Source organism: Leiobunum rupestre, chromosome 7, assembly GCF_980474605.1.
Source record: "Leiobunum rupestre chromosome 7, qqLeiRupe1.1.hap1, whole genome shotgun sequence".
Taxonomy (NCBI): domain Eukaryota; kingdom Metazoa; phylum Arthropoda; class Arachnida; order Opiliones; family Sclerosomatidae; genus Leiobunum; species Leiobunum rupestre.
This window is the reverse complement of record NC_143390.1, coordinates 8,012,581-8,030,122: the sequence shown is the minus strand read 5'-3', so window position 1 is coordinate 8,030,122 and position 17,542 is coordinate 8,012,581. Positions and strand designations below refer to the sequence as shown.

At 34.7% G+C, this 17,542-nt stretch overlaps 1 protein-coding gene across 1 annotated transcript; it reads right to left on the bottom strand.

Annotated features, from left to right (window-relative positions):
• Positions 1 to 285: 285 nt before the first annotated feature.
• On the bottom strand, positions 286 to 17,198 carry LOC149934335 (nuclear receptor-interacting protein 3-like). The gene is made up of 6 exons (XM_090154458.1): positions 17,074 to 17,198; positions 13,130 to 13,249; positions 10,935 to 11,017; positions 4,303 to 4,445; positions 2,089 to 2,144; positions 286 to 563 (listed from the first exon to the last, which is right to left on the bottom strand). The coding sequence occupies exons 1-6, from the start codon at positions 17,185 to 17,187 to the stop codon at positions 408 to 410; spliced, it is 672 nt and encodes a 223-aa protein (XP_090010584.1). The 5' UTR covers positions 17,188 to 17,198; the 3' UTR covers positions 286 to 407.
• Positions 17,199 to 17,542: the final 344 nt, after the last annotated feature.

Here is a 17,542-nt window from a genome sequence, read left to right as displayed (position 1 = left end):
AAAAATTAAATGGATTCCAGTTTATTTGATTAAAACAATAGTTAATTACCATTACTTAAACTTTTAAAGAACCAATTTCCAAAATAAAAGTTTCAAAATTTACTAAGCCTAAAACGCGTTGCGTTCTTCTAGCTGAAACGAACAGTAATTGAAAGATAGTTGTGCAGACATTATTAAAACTTTAATACCATATTAATATATTTACAAAGATTTAATAAAAGTATTAATATAAATGACGAGTGAAACCCGCGCTAGAAAACGCGTAGGTGAAACGTGTAAGGCAAACAGTCTGCGGCTAATAAGGCTACAGTAACACTCCTACGCGTGGTCCAGCGCGTGCTTAACCCGTCTATTATAGGTGGGGTGAACATATTTGTTTCGCGAAAAAATGGTAAATTTTAAAACAATCATCGAAACAAGCCGGCGATTCCATTGAGTCCGGTTCGGGTGTTGGCCGTGGCTCGGCGCGAGGACGCCAGCACGTCTTTGGTCGTCAGGAACGGCACCCGGGTTCCTTTGATTCCTCCTACTTGAAGAGATGTCTCTTCGAAATTCAATATGCTCTAAAAATATGTAGAAATACGTTACATACAAAACATTCCGTTGTAAGCTGGTCGAGCAAGTTTGATTTATCAAAAAGAAAATTCTGACGTCTTTGACGTCAAATATTCCTTTATAAAATATTTCTAAAAGTAACCGATCTCAAAGGAACTATAAAGTGTTTTGAAATTTGGAGGTACATGTAGAAACATCGGCACTACTACAATAGGGGATTTCCCTCTAAATTACGCAGTGAGATGTTTATTAAAATCTTCTTTGAACGAATTGACTTCCATTTAGCTCTGAGGAATGCCAAAGGGAAAGGTTCACGAGTTCAAATTTTGCACCACGCGGTAGGATTTGTGTCTCTTACAGACAGTTCACCCCATTGAGTTGGGAATAAAGTACTTCTGGAACCAAAATTGGTATTTGATGGCTGGCGGAACTTTTTTGAAAACGCGTACGAACCGAAACAGTTATCGTTAGTCGGTGCTCGAACGCGTGGTATGCAGGGCTTGTCACCACCCTCCTACGCATTGTAACCCGACCACCTTTAGTAATGGCTTCAAAAGTCGCTTGATGACTTAAGCCTGGCTGATTATTATTATTATTATTTATTATTTTATTATTATCTACCGCGAGCCAGCGGCAAGAATAATTGAAGCTAGTGGCGCTTCATAAGGATATTTTTTAATAGTCTGCCTGACTAACTTAATTTATTTTAGAAGTCACTGACTATGGGGGGTAAAAATGGGGGAAAGCCAATATTTTGCTTTACCCGTCAGAATTAAAACAGAAGTTTATTATAACTTGAGTTACATGACTTTAGCCGATCAAAATTTGTTTTAAATAAAATGGGATTGATGAATGATGAATTTATGATACGCCATATTCGCCATTATTTATGAATATTTAGATAAATTTTTTCACTAGTCACATTGACTAGTGAGCCCCCAGATTTCTATTAATTTTAGTAGTCAACAAATGCCGTGACTAGTGCCTTATGTCCAACCCTGGTTACTAGTGAAATGAAACATCGCCCAGAAGTAATATTTCCGAGAGCCAGGACCTGCCAGTTACAGTTTATATAGTGCTTGTTGAAATAATGGAACAGCGTTCCAAAAATACCACTTTTTCCGATGGTAAATAATGATAAATATTGATTTATATTGTGTGTGAGATTAAGAAAATCATTCAAAAAACGGAATATATCAACTTTAGAAGATCGTAAGCTTTATTTTAAATACTCCACAAGTCTGTTCTAAACCCTAAAGGTTTTAATTCCATAAATGTAATTTTAGATACTGAAAATAATTCATGGAAATATATTATTTTCCATAACCTACCATTATTTACCACTTTCCCTATTTTATATAACGTTATTTACCACATTATTTATCACCTGTTAAATACCACTTCAGACATATGGTTTATTAACAGGTAACTATCCCTACGCGGGCTATAGCCTAGTTGAATACTTCTCTTTTAAGAGATATATTATAAGCGTCTGGTCCCATTAAAATGAAATTTTTTGAAGTACTAGCGTACCTGAGTTTTCCTGAGGAAATCAACTCCCAGAGTGATATCAGGCGGCGTTGTTTCAACTGCAACAATGAAATTATTAAATATCTTAAATTTTTAAAAACAAAATATTTCAATACGGACATTCAGCATTTTTACCATTAACTCTAACCAAGGGGCTGAATAATCTGCGTAATCGGTGTACAAGCAGACTCTAAGTGATCAGTTCCTCGATGTTGGCTCATAAATTATGTATTCAATAGTTAAGTGTTAACCAGATTTATAACACTAAGCCATTTACATAGGTTTTTCCCCAGTCTAAATTTCAGTGGGGTAAATTGTCCACATGTCAACCCAGATGCTACGCCCCGGATGCGTGGTTTCCACTAACACCCGTCATAATCCATTTTTCTTTACGCGCCTCAAAACGTTTATACGTCCCTAAGTTGAGTGAAGCGACGTTTTTGACTTTTTGAAAACCAGCCCTTACAAGGTCCATATAAAAGAGTAGCTTGAACTCAAGGTTGCTAGAGACGCTAATATAGGTGTGCTCGCGCACCCTTTTTAAAACCTTCAAATAGGAGACAAGATGAAAGTGACAGGGTCTGACGACGACGTCACAAACACATTCGATTAGCGCCTCAGGCGTAATAAAGAATGCTAAAAAATATATCAAAAATACATTGCTTGGGTACGGCAAAAGTCAGAGCAAATATAGTCCGAGGACATAAAACAACTTCTTAAAATCGTGACGTCGGTGACAGACCCTTGAAACAAAGGCAAAAAATTTAGGTCTACCATTTCAAATCAAGCGTGAGCACCCCTTGGCTTGAACTAGTTTTGAATGTTTTTATTATAAAAACCCAAAAAAAAACTTTTTTTTATTAAACCAGGTTCTTTTGGTTTAAATCAGGTTTTTTAAAAACTGCTTTATTTTACTTTTAAACTATTTTTCGCTTTTTTTTAACCGTGCATACATATTACCAATCAACTAAAAATTAATATGAGTAATAGAAAGTATGCCTAGATTAAACCATGCACAATATTTTGAAAAGCTTTGCTTAAGCAATAATAAGGATTCTTATCGAAAAACAGTAAATAAATTAAAGTTAAATATAGGATGAAGAAGGGTACACGATGACGGAATGTTTTCGGGTTATATACTACACGAGAAAACCTAAGGAATTTATAGGAAGGCGAGATTTTTCAAATGAGTATTTTTAGTGTAAATACGTTAATTTGTGTTTGATTGCGTTGGATTTATTTAAAACAAAACATAATTTGCTTAATTATTTATATTTAAGACTAGTTAAGACTAGTATTTTAGATAGAACGTAGTCTAGAATCACAGTGAGAAAATCGAACAATTAAATACTTAAATTTTAAGTATTAAGGAACTACTAAAATTTAACCCAGTTTTATCTCAATTTTACACTGTTTCTTGCGGAATAAAAATTACGTGATATTTGCCGAAACCCCCCCTCTCCTCCACGTGAGATTCGGTGAGATTCAGCTCGAGCCCCCCCCCTAAACGCCGCACGTCATTTATGGACGCTCCCAAAAAACCCGGTACGGATTTCCCATAATATAATGATATTAAAATTCAATTTTACTTAGGCCAATTGCCTGCACATGTACAAAAAAGTAACCAAGAAATAGCATCAATCAATTTTAATGACTTATAATATTTAAGAATCACAACGCGGCATCTGGCTAAAGCAACGGTCAACTTTGATTTCTCGCGCTACAGCGGCCAACCCATTCTTCGAAATTCCGTGACCAAAAAATGTCCACCTATAAACTGTCCTATAACCTGTAGGAGTTTAGCGCCACACTCGTTTTTATATTGGCTTCAATGCAAAAACTATTCTAAAAATAATATGCCGCTAGAGGCGCTCAAACCATACACATATCTTTTGCTCATAGGTTAACATAAAAACTTCATCGAATGGGTTGGCCGCTGTAGCGCGAACAGCGCGTGATCAAAGTTGGCCGTGAAAATCACCATTAGCAGATGACACTTTCATAATTGTTTAGCATCGAAAAAGGTTTGTAAATGAGTCGGGCTCGTGCTTGCAAAAGCCCAAGCGCAGCATAGTTGAAACCCATTATTAAAGTCCTAGTAAAAAATCGTCCTCATTGTGTTAATTTTGAGTGTCTTTCCTGCTTTTGACTTCTGGTTAAAATGAACTTTTGCCAATCATCGCCTAAGCTCTCTTTTAAAGTTTTACTGTTACTTACCCACAAAAAATTGTCCAACTTGTTGCCAAGGCCCAATGCTCAAGTCAATGTACTTGACTTTTCCTTTGACCAAAGGTTGCGCGACCATGCTTGGCAATGGGCTGCCGGCTGTTCTGGTATCCGGAATTATTTGGTCCGTTAACCTGAAAAAAGTATGCCATTTATTTTCAATTCAATTATTGTCCATTTCATATTAGTAAACTAGACTAGGCCTATATGGTGTTTAGAAATAATATTTTTCTCATTAGGTCCAAAACGAAGTAAATAGATTAATTAATAAATAATTAAAAAAGTATTGCTCAATACAATTTTTTAATATTTCCAAAATAAATTTTTGAGATAACTGGTATTGGATTTAAGGCAGCGAAATGGTCCCACAAATTGAACTGATTAGACTTTTTCGGAACCCCGTCAAGTGGATTTGTGCGCCCACCGAGTCAAATTAAAACAAGGCTATAACCTGGTGGCGTCACTGATAGGGCTGTGCGAGTACTCGAACATCATCGATTACTCGGCATTTGTTTGAGGTCGAGTAGTCGAATAAGTAATTGGAAAATACTCGTCGATTATCGAGTACCAAAAAATTGCAAAGTCGGGTACCCGATTACTCGAATTATTACTCGTTTATTATGTCCACCCCAAAAAGTGGCAAAAACCCCTCTTTGAACGTACAAGGAGACGACCCGAGGTGTTACACACCGATTTCGTTCAAACTCGGGGGATTGGTAGACTTGAAAAATCCTAAAGGGAATTTATTCAATGGGCAACGGTTTTGCCATGGCAACGAAAAATATTTTTGACAACATAAAATGGAAGTTTTCCTATTTAAAATAACATGGGATTTTGATCGATTCCGAGGGTCCCCCCCCCCCCCTGTGAAAAATTTTAAAAAATTTAAAAAAATTGAAAATACCAAAATTATAAAAAATTGTAAAAAAATGACGAAAAAAATCAAAATTGAGCACATTTTGATCAATTTGAACCAAATGGGTGTAAATGAACCGATATGGCTTAAATTGGAAAAAGTGTGAGAAAAAAAATACAAAAATACAAACATGAAAAAAATATTTCAAAATTGATTAAAATATTTTTTTTTCAAAATTTAAAAAAAATATATAAAATTGAAAAAATATTGATCAAAAACAGTAGTTTCGATCAAAATTCATAGGAATTGACGGAAATTTATAAGTTGTGTAAAATTGGATTAATGTATAGATAAATTGCGATTTTTTGAAAAACAAAGTATTTATTTTGGTCAATTTGATCAAACTTGACCAAAATTGGAAAATAATAGATCTAAATTAGTCCAATTTTAAAGTTTTGTAAAAAATTATATAAAAATAAACTAAATGCGACCAACTATCTCAAAATTGTTTCAAATATATATTTTTTTTCAAAATTCAAAAATTTTAATAACACTGAAAAAATTATCAATATCAATAGTTTCGATCCAAAAACTATCAAAATTGATAGGAATTAATGGAAATTTATTTATATAGAATAATAGATCAAAATTAGCAAAATCTTTAAATTTTGTAAAAAAAAGTATAAAAAATATCAGTAGTTTCAATCAAAAATCGCATTAATTTCCAATCTATATCCGTAGTTGTTTTGGTTCTAAAAGTTCTAAAATATTATTTACTTGATAAATAATAAATAAAAAAATAAATGAAATTAATTAAAAATTATTTCTATCAAATAAATAAAATTGGGTAAAAACATTTTAAATTTAAATATTTGGATGATATACACCTTAGAAAATAAGTTATTTGTAATAAATTTGGGTGAAATTCATTAACAATTATTTATATCAAATCAAATTGGGTTAAATTCATTAAATTGGGTGAAATAAAGAAATTACGCTAAAATTGACCCAAATTGGGAGAAAAAATAAAAAAAAATTAAAATTGGGTAATAATAAAGAGATTTCGTTAAAAATGACCCAAATTGGGTAAAATAAAGAATATTCGCTAAAATGACAGCGATTTTGACGATTTCGGGCTTGTATAGGTAATTTTAGATGCCTACAATTAAATACGGATGAAAGCGAACAAATTTGGGTAAAACCAATAAATATTAGTTACTTCAAGTAAAATTGGGAAACATTACTTATTATTTCAAATAAAATTGGGTAAACGCGTAAATATTTCAATTATACTTGAGTAAACCAGCGAATAAGTTACTTTTAATTAAATTTACAATTGTTAGTAAAAAAATATGTTGGTTGGTAGAAAACGGAAATGACGAACTAATTCTTTCCTGTATATAGTATTATAGTACTTTATATAAATATGTTTGTGTAAATATAACGTACTTAAAAAGGTAAAATATGAGAAAACAATAATTAGAAAAACCGAGAAACGTTTAATGACAACGAATAAAACAATTTTATATAACACTGTTTCTTAAAAAAATCAATAATAATAATAATAATTTAAAAATTTGCTAATTTTGATCTATTATTTTCCAAATTTGGAAAATAATATAAAAAAGCAATTTATCTTTATAAATAAACTAGCTTTAATACCCGGCTTCGCCAGGGGTCTTTTTGATTTGTACCTAATAAAAGTACGGTACCATAACAAAACCATCTTCAGAAAACTTCGTATTTTTATTTCCTTCTGATGATTCTTCCTAATAACTTTTGGGAGAGCTGACAATTCTCGAGTTTTAATTCCCAAATGACTTTTGTTGAGTCCGTTGAAGAGCCCCCAAATTCGACCCCTTCTACCGGTCCGTCAATGTAGAGGCTAGGGAGCGCCCCTTAGTGAGATGTCGTGAGATTTGGCTCGTCCTCCTCCCTCCCCTGTAGAGTCTTCAACTGGGATAGTAGCTGTGGGAAATGTATTAGACACTACGTTAATTGGGAGAGCTATTCCGACTTTAAATGCAAATGACCGACTGAAAAATCATTTGAATTCCTTTTACTAATTTTAAATTATACATATTTTTACAAATCTTTTACTTTTTGACAATATAATTTTGACAGCGTTATATTTCCGAATCAATGGTACTAAATAAAGACTAAACAACAAAGTAGGAAAATTTTAACTAAATGCGCGACATTTTTCAACATCCCCCCTAATATCACGTGAGATTTTTCAGAATTCGAATTTTTAGTGTAAATACGTTTGCGGGAAAAAAAATACGTGATATTTGCCGAAACCCACGTGAGATTGGGTGAGATTCAGCTCGACCCTCTCCCTACCCTAAACCCCTCACGTAATTTATGGACGCTCCCCTATGGGCGACTAAGAGAAGCCCTTCCCGTCAAAACCTCCAGCTGAGAGGTGAAAGTCCAAAGTCGAGTAAAATAAAACTGAAAATTGAATTAGATTAATAACCATGTCAGGTATTTGGAATTAGGCGCGTTTAGTTGGAAATCAGGCTAAGGAACATTGAGTTAAAATTTCAAAGCTCTAGAACTGACCGTTCTCGAGTTTTTAGGAACATGACATACAAATAAATAAATAAAAGGACAAACTTTAAGACTTATAGTTATAGATTTCCACAAATTCGTATCAATTTTGATCGTCTTGGATCGAAACTATTGATTTTGATAATTTTTTCAGTGTTATTAACATTTTTCAATTTTGAAAAAAAATATTTGAAACAATTTTGAGATAGTTTGTCGAATTTAGTTAATTTTTATATAATTTTTACAAAACTTTAAAATTGGGCTAATTTAGAACTATTATTTTCAAATTTTGGTCAAGTTTGATCAAATTGACCAAAATAAATACTTGGTTTTTCAAAAAATTGAAATTTATCTATACATTAATCCAATTTTACACAACTTATAAATTTCCGTCAATTCCTATGAATTTTGATCGAAACTACTGTTTTTGATCAATATTTTTTCAATTTTATATTTTTTTTCAAATTTTGAAAAAAAAAAATATTTTAATCAATTTTGAAATATTTTTTTCAATGTTTGTATTTTTTTACTCACATTTTTTCCAATTTAAGCCATATCGGTTCATTTTCACCCATTTGGTTTAAATTTTTTAAATTTTTCACAGGGGGGAGGAATCGATCAAAATACCATGTTATTTTCAATAGAAAAATTTCTATTTTATGTTGTCAAAAACATTTTTCGTTGCCATGGCAAAACCGTAGCCCATTGAATAAATTCCCTTTAGGAATTTTCAAGTCTACCAATCCCCCGAGTTTGAACGAAATCGGTGTGTAACACCTCAGGTCGTCTCCTTGTACGTTCAAAGAGGGGTTTTTGCCACTTTTTGGGGTGGACGTAATAAACGGTACCCACAAACAATGTTATTAAGTTTGATTTGGTTTGGAGTGGCACTTCACGAGTTCAGATGTCAGCTGGCGTTAGGACTCAGGAGTCGTAACTTCCTAAGTAATATACGGACAGACGGTACATTAATAATTTTAAATAAAATTAATGTATATTGTATTGTTATATTTTTATTAATTACTATAATTAGGCTAGTAGGCTAGTATACTAGTCTTTTATATCCCACTAGTCACTATAATGTTACTAAAGTTGTGGAAACAGGTTCATTTAAATTAAAGGAATATTTTTCAGCATTAAAAGTTAGTTTATACTCATTTTAAATTTAATTTCCTAATTATTTGAATAAAACCAGCTCCTAATCAAGTATACTCGATAACTCGACTCGTTGAAAATATTACCAAGGATCCTATATGTTAGAAGGATATGAGGCGAAGGACGAAAAATGGCAGCGCTGTCGGTGGGTCATGCGCGATAGAGAATTCGTCTTTAGATTCCGTCAAGGACAAAACATGGAGGAAGCACCGCCAAAATTTGTCCTTGAGGGAATAGAAACAAGACGTCCCACGTTTAGAGGCTCTCTTAATATCGACGGCGCTGCCGGCTTTTTGAAAACACTGGCTGGCCGGAGGGCTACCTAGCCTTCTAACATATAGAATCCTTGATATTACTCGGGTTTTTTTCTGAATTACTTGACTCGAATAAGAGAAAATTTCCCCTTAATCAAGAACTCGATTACTCGACTTCAATATTACTCGACTAGCCTATGCTCATAGACTTAGTAAGGCAGGCTCTATTTTCCCAACGATAACATAAATCACAACGTGGTTGAGGATTTGGACGCCTGGTAAGATGTCCCAGACATTCCCAGCGCCATTTCTAAGGAGCAGCCAAGACTTTATGATCGGCTTCTGATAACATCTGTGTTTAGCTCGAAAAAATGAAATCAGATTAACTGTCTCAATAGACGCTTCAATGAACAAGTTGGCAAGCCAAAATATACCTCTCCTCGGAAGAGTTTTTAATTTTCAGTGAAGCGTAACTGTATCCGTGGTTCTGCGGTAGAACACTCACCTGTCGTGCAAGAGGGCTCGGGTTCGAATATCGGCCGATTAAAAAATTATACTACACCCAATGACAAAAAGAGGGCGCTTTTGGAAAAACCTTTTCCCTGATTCTAAGAAACTGCGTACGCAGTGATTACCCTTTGCCTCGAAAATGCGAACGCGTTCGCAGGCCTGACAGACAGACAGACCCACCCACCCACAGACAGACCCTTCCTAGGGTACAAAGTCCCCTCGGAGAGGTAAAAATCTTCAAGAAAGCTGACAAAGAAGTAATATTTCCGAGAGCCAGGACCTACACGTTTCTTTTGATATAATGCTGGTTTAAATAATGTACACTTTTCACCTGTACGGTATGCAACAAGTGGTTCTTTTTAACCAGGTAGCTTTTTTTAAAAATATATTAAGGTTTAGCAAAAAACCCGAAAATCTGTTTACAGGTGAAAAGTTTCCATTATTTCAACAAGCACTGTCTAAACAGTAACTTGCAGGTCCTGTCTCTCGGAAATATTACTTCTTGGCGATTTCCTTGAAGATATTTTATTTAAGCGCCTATTTATGTCTAAAATAGAGTCTTCTGCTATGCTATCCTAGAAAGCAGTAGTGGCAAAAGTCTCTAATTATGTTGTTCGAAAGCGCGGCTGTACCTCCATGTTTCAATTCTTATGATTCAAAATTAACCAATGCGTCATAATTTAAAATAGTTCTAAATTTTCACTTTAGGCCAGATCGCGATCAGCATTCTAGGTTTTGTAGGTATATTCCCATTCGACCGAAAGAATTTCAAAATATTGCCCATTTGGCTGGTTTCGGTCCAATTAAAAATAAGCCCAAATTTTCACCTTAGGCAGGATCGCGATCGGCATTCTAGTTTGAGTAGGTATATCCCCATTCGACCGAAATCCCATTCGACCGAAAGAATTTCAAAATATAGCCCATTTGGCTAAGTCGGTTCATTGGGATTTCATATTGTAAATACATTTTTACATTTTTAAATAGTTTTTCTGTTTAGAGACAATATTTAAGTTAGGTTAGGTTAATTTTTTTTGGGACAATACTCGGTACGATATGGCTAAGTACTGTCCTTTAGGTCGCGTTGTAGACGGCCCATCTTGATCAGCAAGAATGGGATTTAAACCGCGCAATTGGGCTATTTTCGATCGAATGGGGCTCAATGTTAAACGATTTCGATCGAATGGGGTTCAATGTTAATCGCTTTCAATCTAATGGGATTTCGGTCAAATGCGATCAAACCGTTTAAGTGTAACTTATTTTATGATAATGTATGAAACGCGCATAACGTAACTTACCTCAATTTTTCGACCATGTCCATTGAAATAGTCGAGTAAACTGTCGATGTGCTGACGACAGCAACTGCTTCTATTCCGTTACACTACAACCGAAAAAAATATTGGAGGCTTGTATTCTTTCATTTTTAATGCTAAAGTAAATGTCTGCACACAGAATTTAGGGAGACTTCACCCTAAAAACCAATCAACAGCGCTCCTAGCGGAAAATTATTTGAACGAGCATCGTACTACGGACGCTAAGCCTTATATCACGCTCAAGCCAAAGCCGACATTTAAAGCAAGTGGCGGCTTGACGTGAAGTAGCTCTTTTTCCATAGATGTCGCTAGCGTCGAAATAAAAAAGGCGGTACTTATAGGTACCTCTCGCGTTGATTGGATTGTTTGTAAATTGGTCAATAACAAAAATTCCAGCAATTTTAAACAATATTTTTACGTGGGAAAGGTTAAAGTCCACTAAATAGAGTATAAGTTGTCTAACTACAATACTCCCAAATTCTTCATATTTTGTTGTTATTGCACGAGAGCGCCATCTAGGTTACTTATTTATTAACTTTGTAAATTTAACCATAATGTTAAATAGTTACTGAAAATAATAATTTTTTAGCATTGTTTTCTTAGTTTTTAACGAGCTTCTATTAATTTTCAGTAGAGGGCACTGTTGCTAAATAAACATATAATACCCTGGTGTCATCTAGATGGTGGGAAGAATATTTGAATTATTGTTCAAAATGCAAAATACTTTCTCCATAACTCAAAATGCAAAATACATTTTGAAAATTGTTTTTTTCAAAATGAAAAATGTTTTTACAAATGCACTCTGTTTACTTTTACCACTAACTGTGGTATTTAATTATTAATTAGTTACCACAGTTAGTTTGTAATTATTAATAATTAATTAGTAAGTTACTAATAATAATTACGTAGAGATTTCAAAACAAGCGTGGGATATAAAGCGGTGGCACCGTGGCACTGTCCGAATGTTCGTCTGCTTCTGAGTATAAGTGAGTAACTAAGTATCGCCATCTATGATTTTATGGGAGTAAATAGCAGACGAACTTTCTCTACAAGAGCTGCGATGATGGAAACAGAGTAAAAACATTGTGAAAATGTTTTTCCACATATCAAACCCACAAAATGCAAAATGCGAAATGTAAAATTAAAAATAGTTTCCTACAAACTCAAAATGTAAAATGAAAAATACTTAGTTTAACTCAAAATTCATTTTGAACAACCCTGTGGTAGAGTCCGTCGCCGATGTAAAAATGATCAGCGGCGGCGTGTCTCAATATTAGAGCCTTCGGTGTGATTTGATTTTATGTGATTACACTCATATCTCAAAATGTCATTTAGCGCCCCTTTTAGTTTTTCTGTATCCACTACTGAAGCGAGATCATTAAAAAGGCCCACAAACCATGTAAAATAATATAATACAGTAAATACACCAAGAGAGACCAGAAACTAAAATATATTTCTTAATACTCTTTCATAGAATTTCTGTTAGAAATCATTCATTGAACAATAATTATAATGACTAGAGTAAGAGCCCTTGGGTTTTTTTTAGAAAATAGGAAAATAGTACGGCGTCGCGCCGAAGAAACGTCGGCGGCGGCGTGGCGCGCCGAAAAGAAGGGAAAAGCCGGCGTGGCGGCGTCAGACTCTACCCTGTGGCATAACGACTCTATACCAGTCATGGCATATGTAACATAATTACTCATAAGTGTGCCAGAAAGAACTTTTTCTCAATGAGACCTTGTTGCAAGGATATGACGTAATTGACGTCACTTCCCAGTCGATGACGGTTTTATCGTCATCAAAACTAGTTCTGGCAGGGAGGAAAGGAAGTTCAAACCAGTTTTACGCGACGTTAGTCCGTATTTTCTTTGTTGCTGGGAAACAAGGTCTCATTTAAATTTTTAAAACTGTTAAACAGAGGCACACTTATGAGTTCTTATGTTACATATGGTAATAGTAATACCGATATAAGAGTCGTAGTCCAACCTAGTAATAGTCGAAGATTCTGTTAAACAACTCAGTGCGTTAACACTAAAAAGACTACACAGATTTTTCAGAGTGTGAAATGGAGGATTTGAAATAAAATAACTGTACCCACAATTTCATGTTAAATTTAACGGATTTTAGGAGTTGCTAATACGTCGTGGTCCGATTAATTATCTAAATAAAATGATGATAATTACTTCGCATTTGATGACAGGAGGAACGTGCATTCTGCTGGTTCGATTTTCGTCTTCTAAGTTCAGCAGTCCTTTGGTTCCTTGCCTGGCGTCCAAGAAGCTGTCGTATTGACCTCTGTCCCACTAGAAGTTCATAAAAATCAATCAATGTGGACACAATATACAGGATGTTTCAAAAGGTTATGTAAAAATTTTAAGGAGTTGTAGGGGGCGAGTTGAGAAGTACGCCTGTTTTTCCCCTCATTTTAATACGATGAGTTAAAAGAGCGCCAGAGAGCTTCAATGTGTGGCCTACTAGCACCGGGAAGTGGGTTGAAACTAGCGTAAAACCAAGCAGCAGGGGCTTTAAATACTGTTTAAGTTTACATTTTTTACGCTGGCTACCTCGACTTGCTTACAAAGTCCTTTTTTACCTATCACACGAACCCAAACCCTAATGTTCGCATTTCCCTGCTGCTTGGTTTTGCGCGTGATGTAGCCTACTTCCAGGGGCCAGTAGGCCACACTTGGAAGCTCTCTGGCGCTCTTTTAACTCAACTCACCCCCTACAACTCTTTACAATGTTTGCATAACCTCTTGAAACACCCGGTATACCAGTTTCAATATAATTTAATTAATAATAATAATCAGCTATTCTAATACCCAAGGCACCACATTAGACCCAATTCATCGGACGACGTTTAATGCATTAACTTAGGGGCACTTTGCGACGACGGAGATGTTAGCGCCCAGCCGCGGATGAGTATACCGCACACGGTTGAACATTTACCTTTTAACGATGTAGAAGTTAGAAATTACACCGCGTAGGGATATTTACTTATTTATAATCCATATTTTCCCTATTTAATATTTTTGGCAAATCAATATAAGGTATATTTAGCATCGTATTATTTTCTTTCCGAAAACTCCGCAGTAGCCTGCGAACGTACTCATTTCAACCAATAGCAAATCCTGAAAGAGATTTTTTTACGCCGTGGCGCCGCCAAAGGGTAGGCAAGTAATGATATGACCTACCTTGAAATTTTAAAGTTCCCCTAATCCTACTATGAGGCCCTTTAGTCTCAAATAATTTACAATAAGTCAAAACCTTTGTAGGTTTAGTTTTAAAATAATTTAAATATCCACAGAGATTAATTACAGGGAGCATATAGAAATCGCAATTTTAATTAAGAACGATTAAGAATTACTATATATTTCCAGCTTTAGACACAAAAATCCTTTTACGGGACCCCAACAAATAAAAATAGATCCTCCTTTCACTATTATCCGCACAAACGTACCAAGAAGACCCTAAAAACTTAAAATCAAGGGAAACTGGTTTTTTTAGGTAAACTTTAAAATTTCTTAAAGCTCTACAGACAATTATTACAGGAAGCAAATAAATAGAAATTTTGTGTATAAATCACCATATTTTGCTACAAAAAAAGGGCCCCAAAATCCTTCAAAGAGTCCAAAATCTAAAAATTGGCGTGCTCTCTTTGCCTACCTAACCCAAAACTGCTACTCTGATAAACGTCTGAATAAACATCAAGCGATTGGAATACATACATGGTTGCTAAGGTGGTGTATTACATATATTGTCGCTAAGGTGGTGTATGGGTATTAGCCTAGCTGAATATTATTATTATTGTCGATAGTTTGAAGGAAATCAAAATCTATATTGTTGAAATGACCATATGTCCGTTGTCGAGTCTCTATTCCAGCGGAATTAAATTAGAGCTTTATATAAATTTTTTACGGCTCGCTTGTACATAAATTTAAAACTAGTTAAATAATTTTTATTAGAACCTTGTCCAGAAAACGTTACGTAAGTTTCTGAATTGTCTGGCAATAGCCATTAAGGAAAACACGGATTCTGCAGTGGGAGGCGGATGCTAAACAAAAGGCAAAACGTGCTAAGCCCGTGTTATGGTCGATAACATTTTTTAACACGACGAACACGGTTTGTAGCAAACGGAAATCCATAAATCGATATGATCGATTTTATGTAATATAGGTTAGTGTGTTTACAGAAATATACAGTGTAAAAAGGAGACAAAGGAATATCTTCGAGGACGCGATATTGACCTCCGCTGTTTTACTTGAAATTGTTACGTTCACTCATAATGTCGGCTACATAACCGTTCTATTATTAAAGCATTTTGCTTCCGCCAAGCTTTATGTAGGTCTAATGGGCTTGTATTTCATCCGCTTTTCCAGTTGGCTCTAACTACTATTATCATATGTAACATAATTACTCATAGGTATGCCACTAGCTCTATTTCTTCACTAATGGTTTGTTTAACAGATATTGCGTCATCCGTACCCTACGTAATATTTAACATCATATTTGATGTAGTATTTGACGTCATCAAATCTGAAATGCCGATTATGCGCAATTAGCTCTAGATACTTCTGATAAACCGACGGCCATTATTTTAGTAAACAAACCTGTTTGAACAACCAAGGCTTAGGAGTTCAAAGGAGCTACAATATAGTGTCAAGTATATGATAATGCAATTAATTGGCAAATTAATGAAGTTTTCGGAGACTCAGGTTCTAAAATAAATTTGCATTTTCAAATAAAAGAAGCGGGTTTATTGGAAAAAAATAGTTGAAAATCAGGTTGATCTTTTCTGGGGCATCTACAAGGTTGGAATTTTTGCAGATTCATTTGAGCCTAACTCTTCTAGGCTCGGTATGGGTTTTTATAACGCTAGTGGAATATCCCACTTCGACGACTTGTTCCATTTTCGGAAAGCTATCACTGAACCGCATTGGTCATTTTCCCCAACCTTTTATTTTTCTAAACTACTTATTATTTAACTTCATCCGCACAAACCGAGCGAGTTTATAAATTTCAATAAAGCTACATTAGGCTGACTAAAATTCCGACACCAAAAATTCCTTCTCAATTTAGAGGTTTTCCATTGACTTAAATACAGATGTTTGTAGCCAATAGTGTGACTCCCAAAATTTCTAGGATGAATAAAAAGGTTAAAATCTAACGTAGTCCACCTTTTTACTGGTTCGTGGTGAAACAAACCGTCAGTGAAGATTTTTGAATGGAATAAAGGTGCAGTGGCATATTACGTATGCTTTTATGTGGCGTCACTAAGGGTGGGGTCGACCAGTGCTGTAACTCTTGGTTTCCACCTGAACATGAAATAACATTAATCATTTGGCATTAATATTCTTTGTAATTGGTAAATAATAAATTTTAGATTATTTTGGTTATAAGCGGTATACCACTGAATAATATAGGTTTAATACTAGCAGTTTTAGTAATAATATCAGGCAGTTACCCATAGTGACGCAATCAACATTGTTTGCACAAAAATTAAATATTACCAAGTTCTGTCTTTGTAAATATTATATACACTCGAAGGAATGGGTATAAGGAGGGAAAGACACTTTTAAAAAGAGTTCTATAAGAAATATATTTATAACTATGAGAATGTTACCCCTTCTGAGGGTGACACTTGATGTGGTCTGCATCCATAGCACCCCCCTAGTGACGGTAATTAATATATACCACACCTAGTGCTCGGATTTCGATTAATTTTTATCCATGAATAAAATAAGCTCGGCGATATTTAAATAATATTTATTTAAAAAACCAATAGTTGAATAAAAATTGTAAAATGTTTAAATAATCGAAAGTGAATAAGCCTATTATTTAAATAAAACAAACAATTATTTAAATAAATGCCAATTTTATTCAAATAAATGCTTGGTTGCGTAAAAAACATAATTAAATAAGTTAAAATGATATTCTTTTTACCAACGATTTTTAAATAAATTGGAAAATTTGTGGATAATGAATAAACAATTCCGAGCACTAAGCACACCAGAGCATTGATATTTAAAATTTATAATTTTCCCCACAGGTTATGCAAAAAGCAGTGTTTCAAAAATCTGTTTGGCGGAGACAGTAACAGCATTTAGTCGAGGCAACGGCAGCTCACCTTATTTTTAGCGTTGTTCAAGTCCTCGTCGGAAGGGATTCGGGTGAGGCGTTGTCTTTGTCTTCGAAGCGCCTGTTGGCGAATGTCGCTTTGTCCAAGGATGGCATCCTCCATTCTTAGGCATCGGAAACCCACAGAGGACAATTAGCGATATGCTCATCATCGGATAATGTTTGAGAATCTTAAAATTGCATATCAAAAAGTTATTTCATATAATCAATTAATTAATTAATGTAATAGCGGTTCACTCGTTTCCAAGGGGAAACTAATATTTATTATATTCAAAGCGCTACTTAAAGGGACACACTAGCGTTTGAAGTTAACTAGTTTCACGCGCTGGTTTAGGGAATATGATTGGTCGTATCTGCTACCACGTGGTAAATCCGGGCCGAATTTTTTCAAACGCCGGTGTGGCCCTTTAAACCACGGTCACACTATCGCTTCTTGGTTACAACAGGGCATTCAAACC

Excerpts from the sequence above, each read along its gene's own strand:
- LOC149934335 (XM_090154458.1), bottom strand. The coding sequence starts at position 17,187 with ATGGAGGATGCCATCCTTGGACAAAGCGACATTCGCCAACAGGCGCTT. Across the intron at positions 4,446-10,934 it reads GACATGGTCGAAAAATTGAG|GTTAACGGACCAAATAATTC; the intron begins GTAAGTTACGTT and ends TACTTTTTTCAG. Across the intron at positions 2,145-4,302 it reads AGTTGGACAATTTTTTGTGG|TTGAAACAACGCCGCCTGAT; the intron begins GTAAGTAACAGT and ends TCATTGTTGCAG.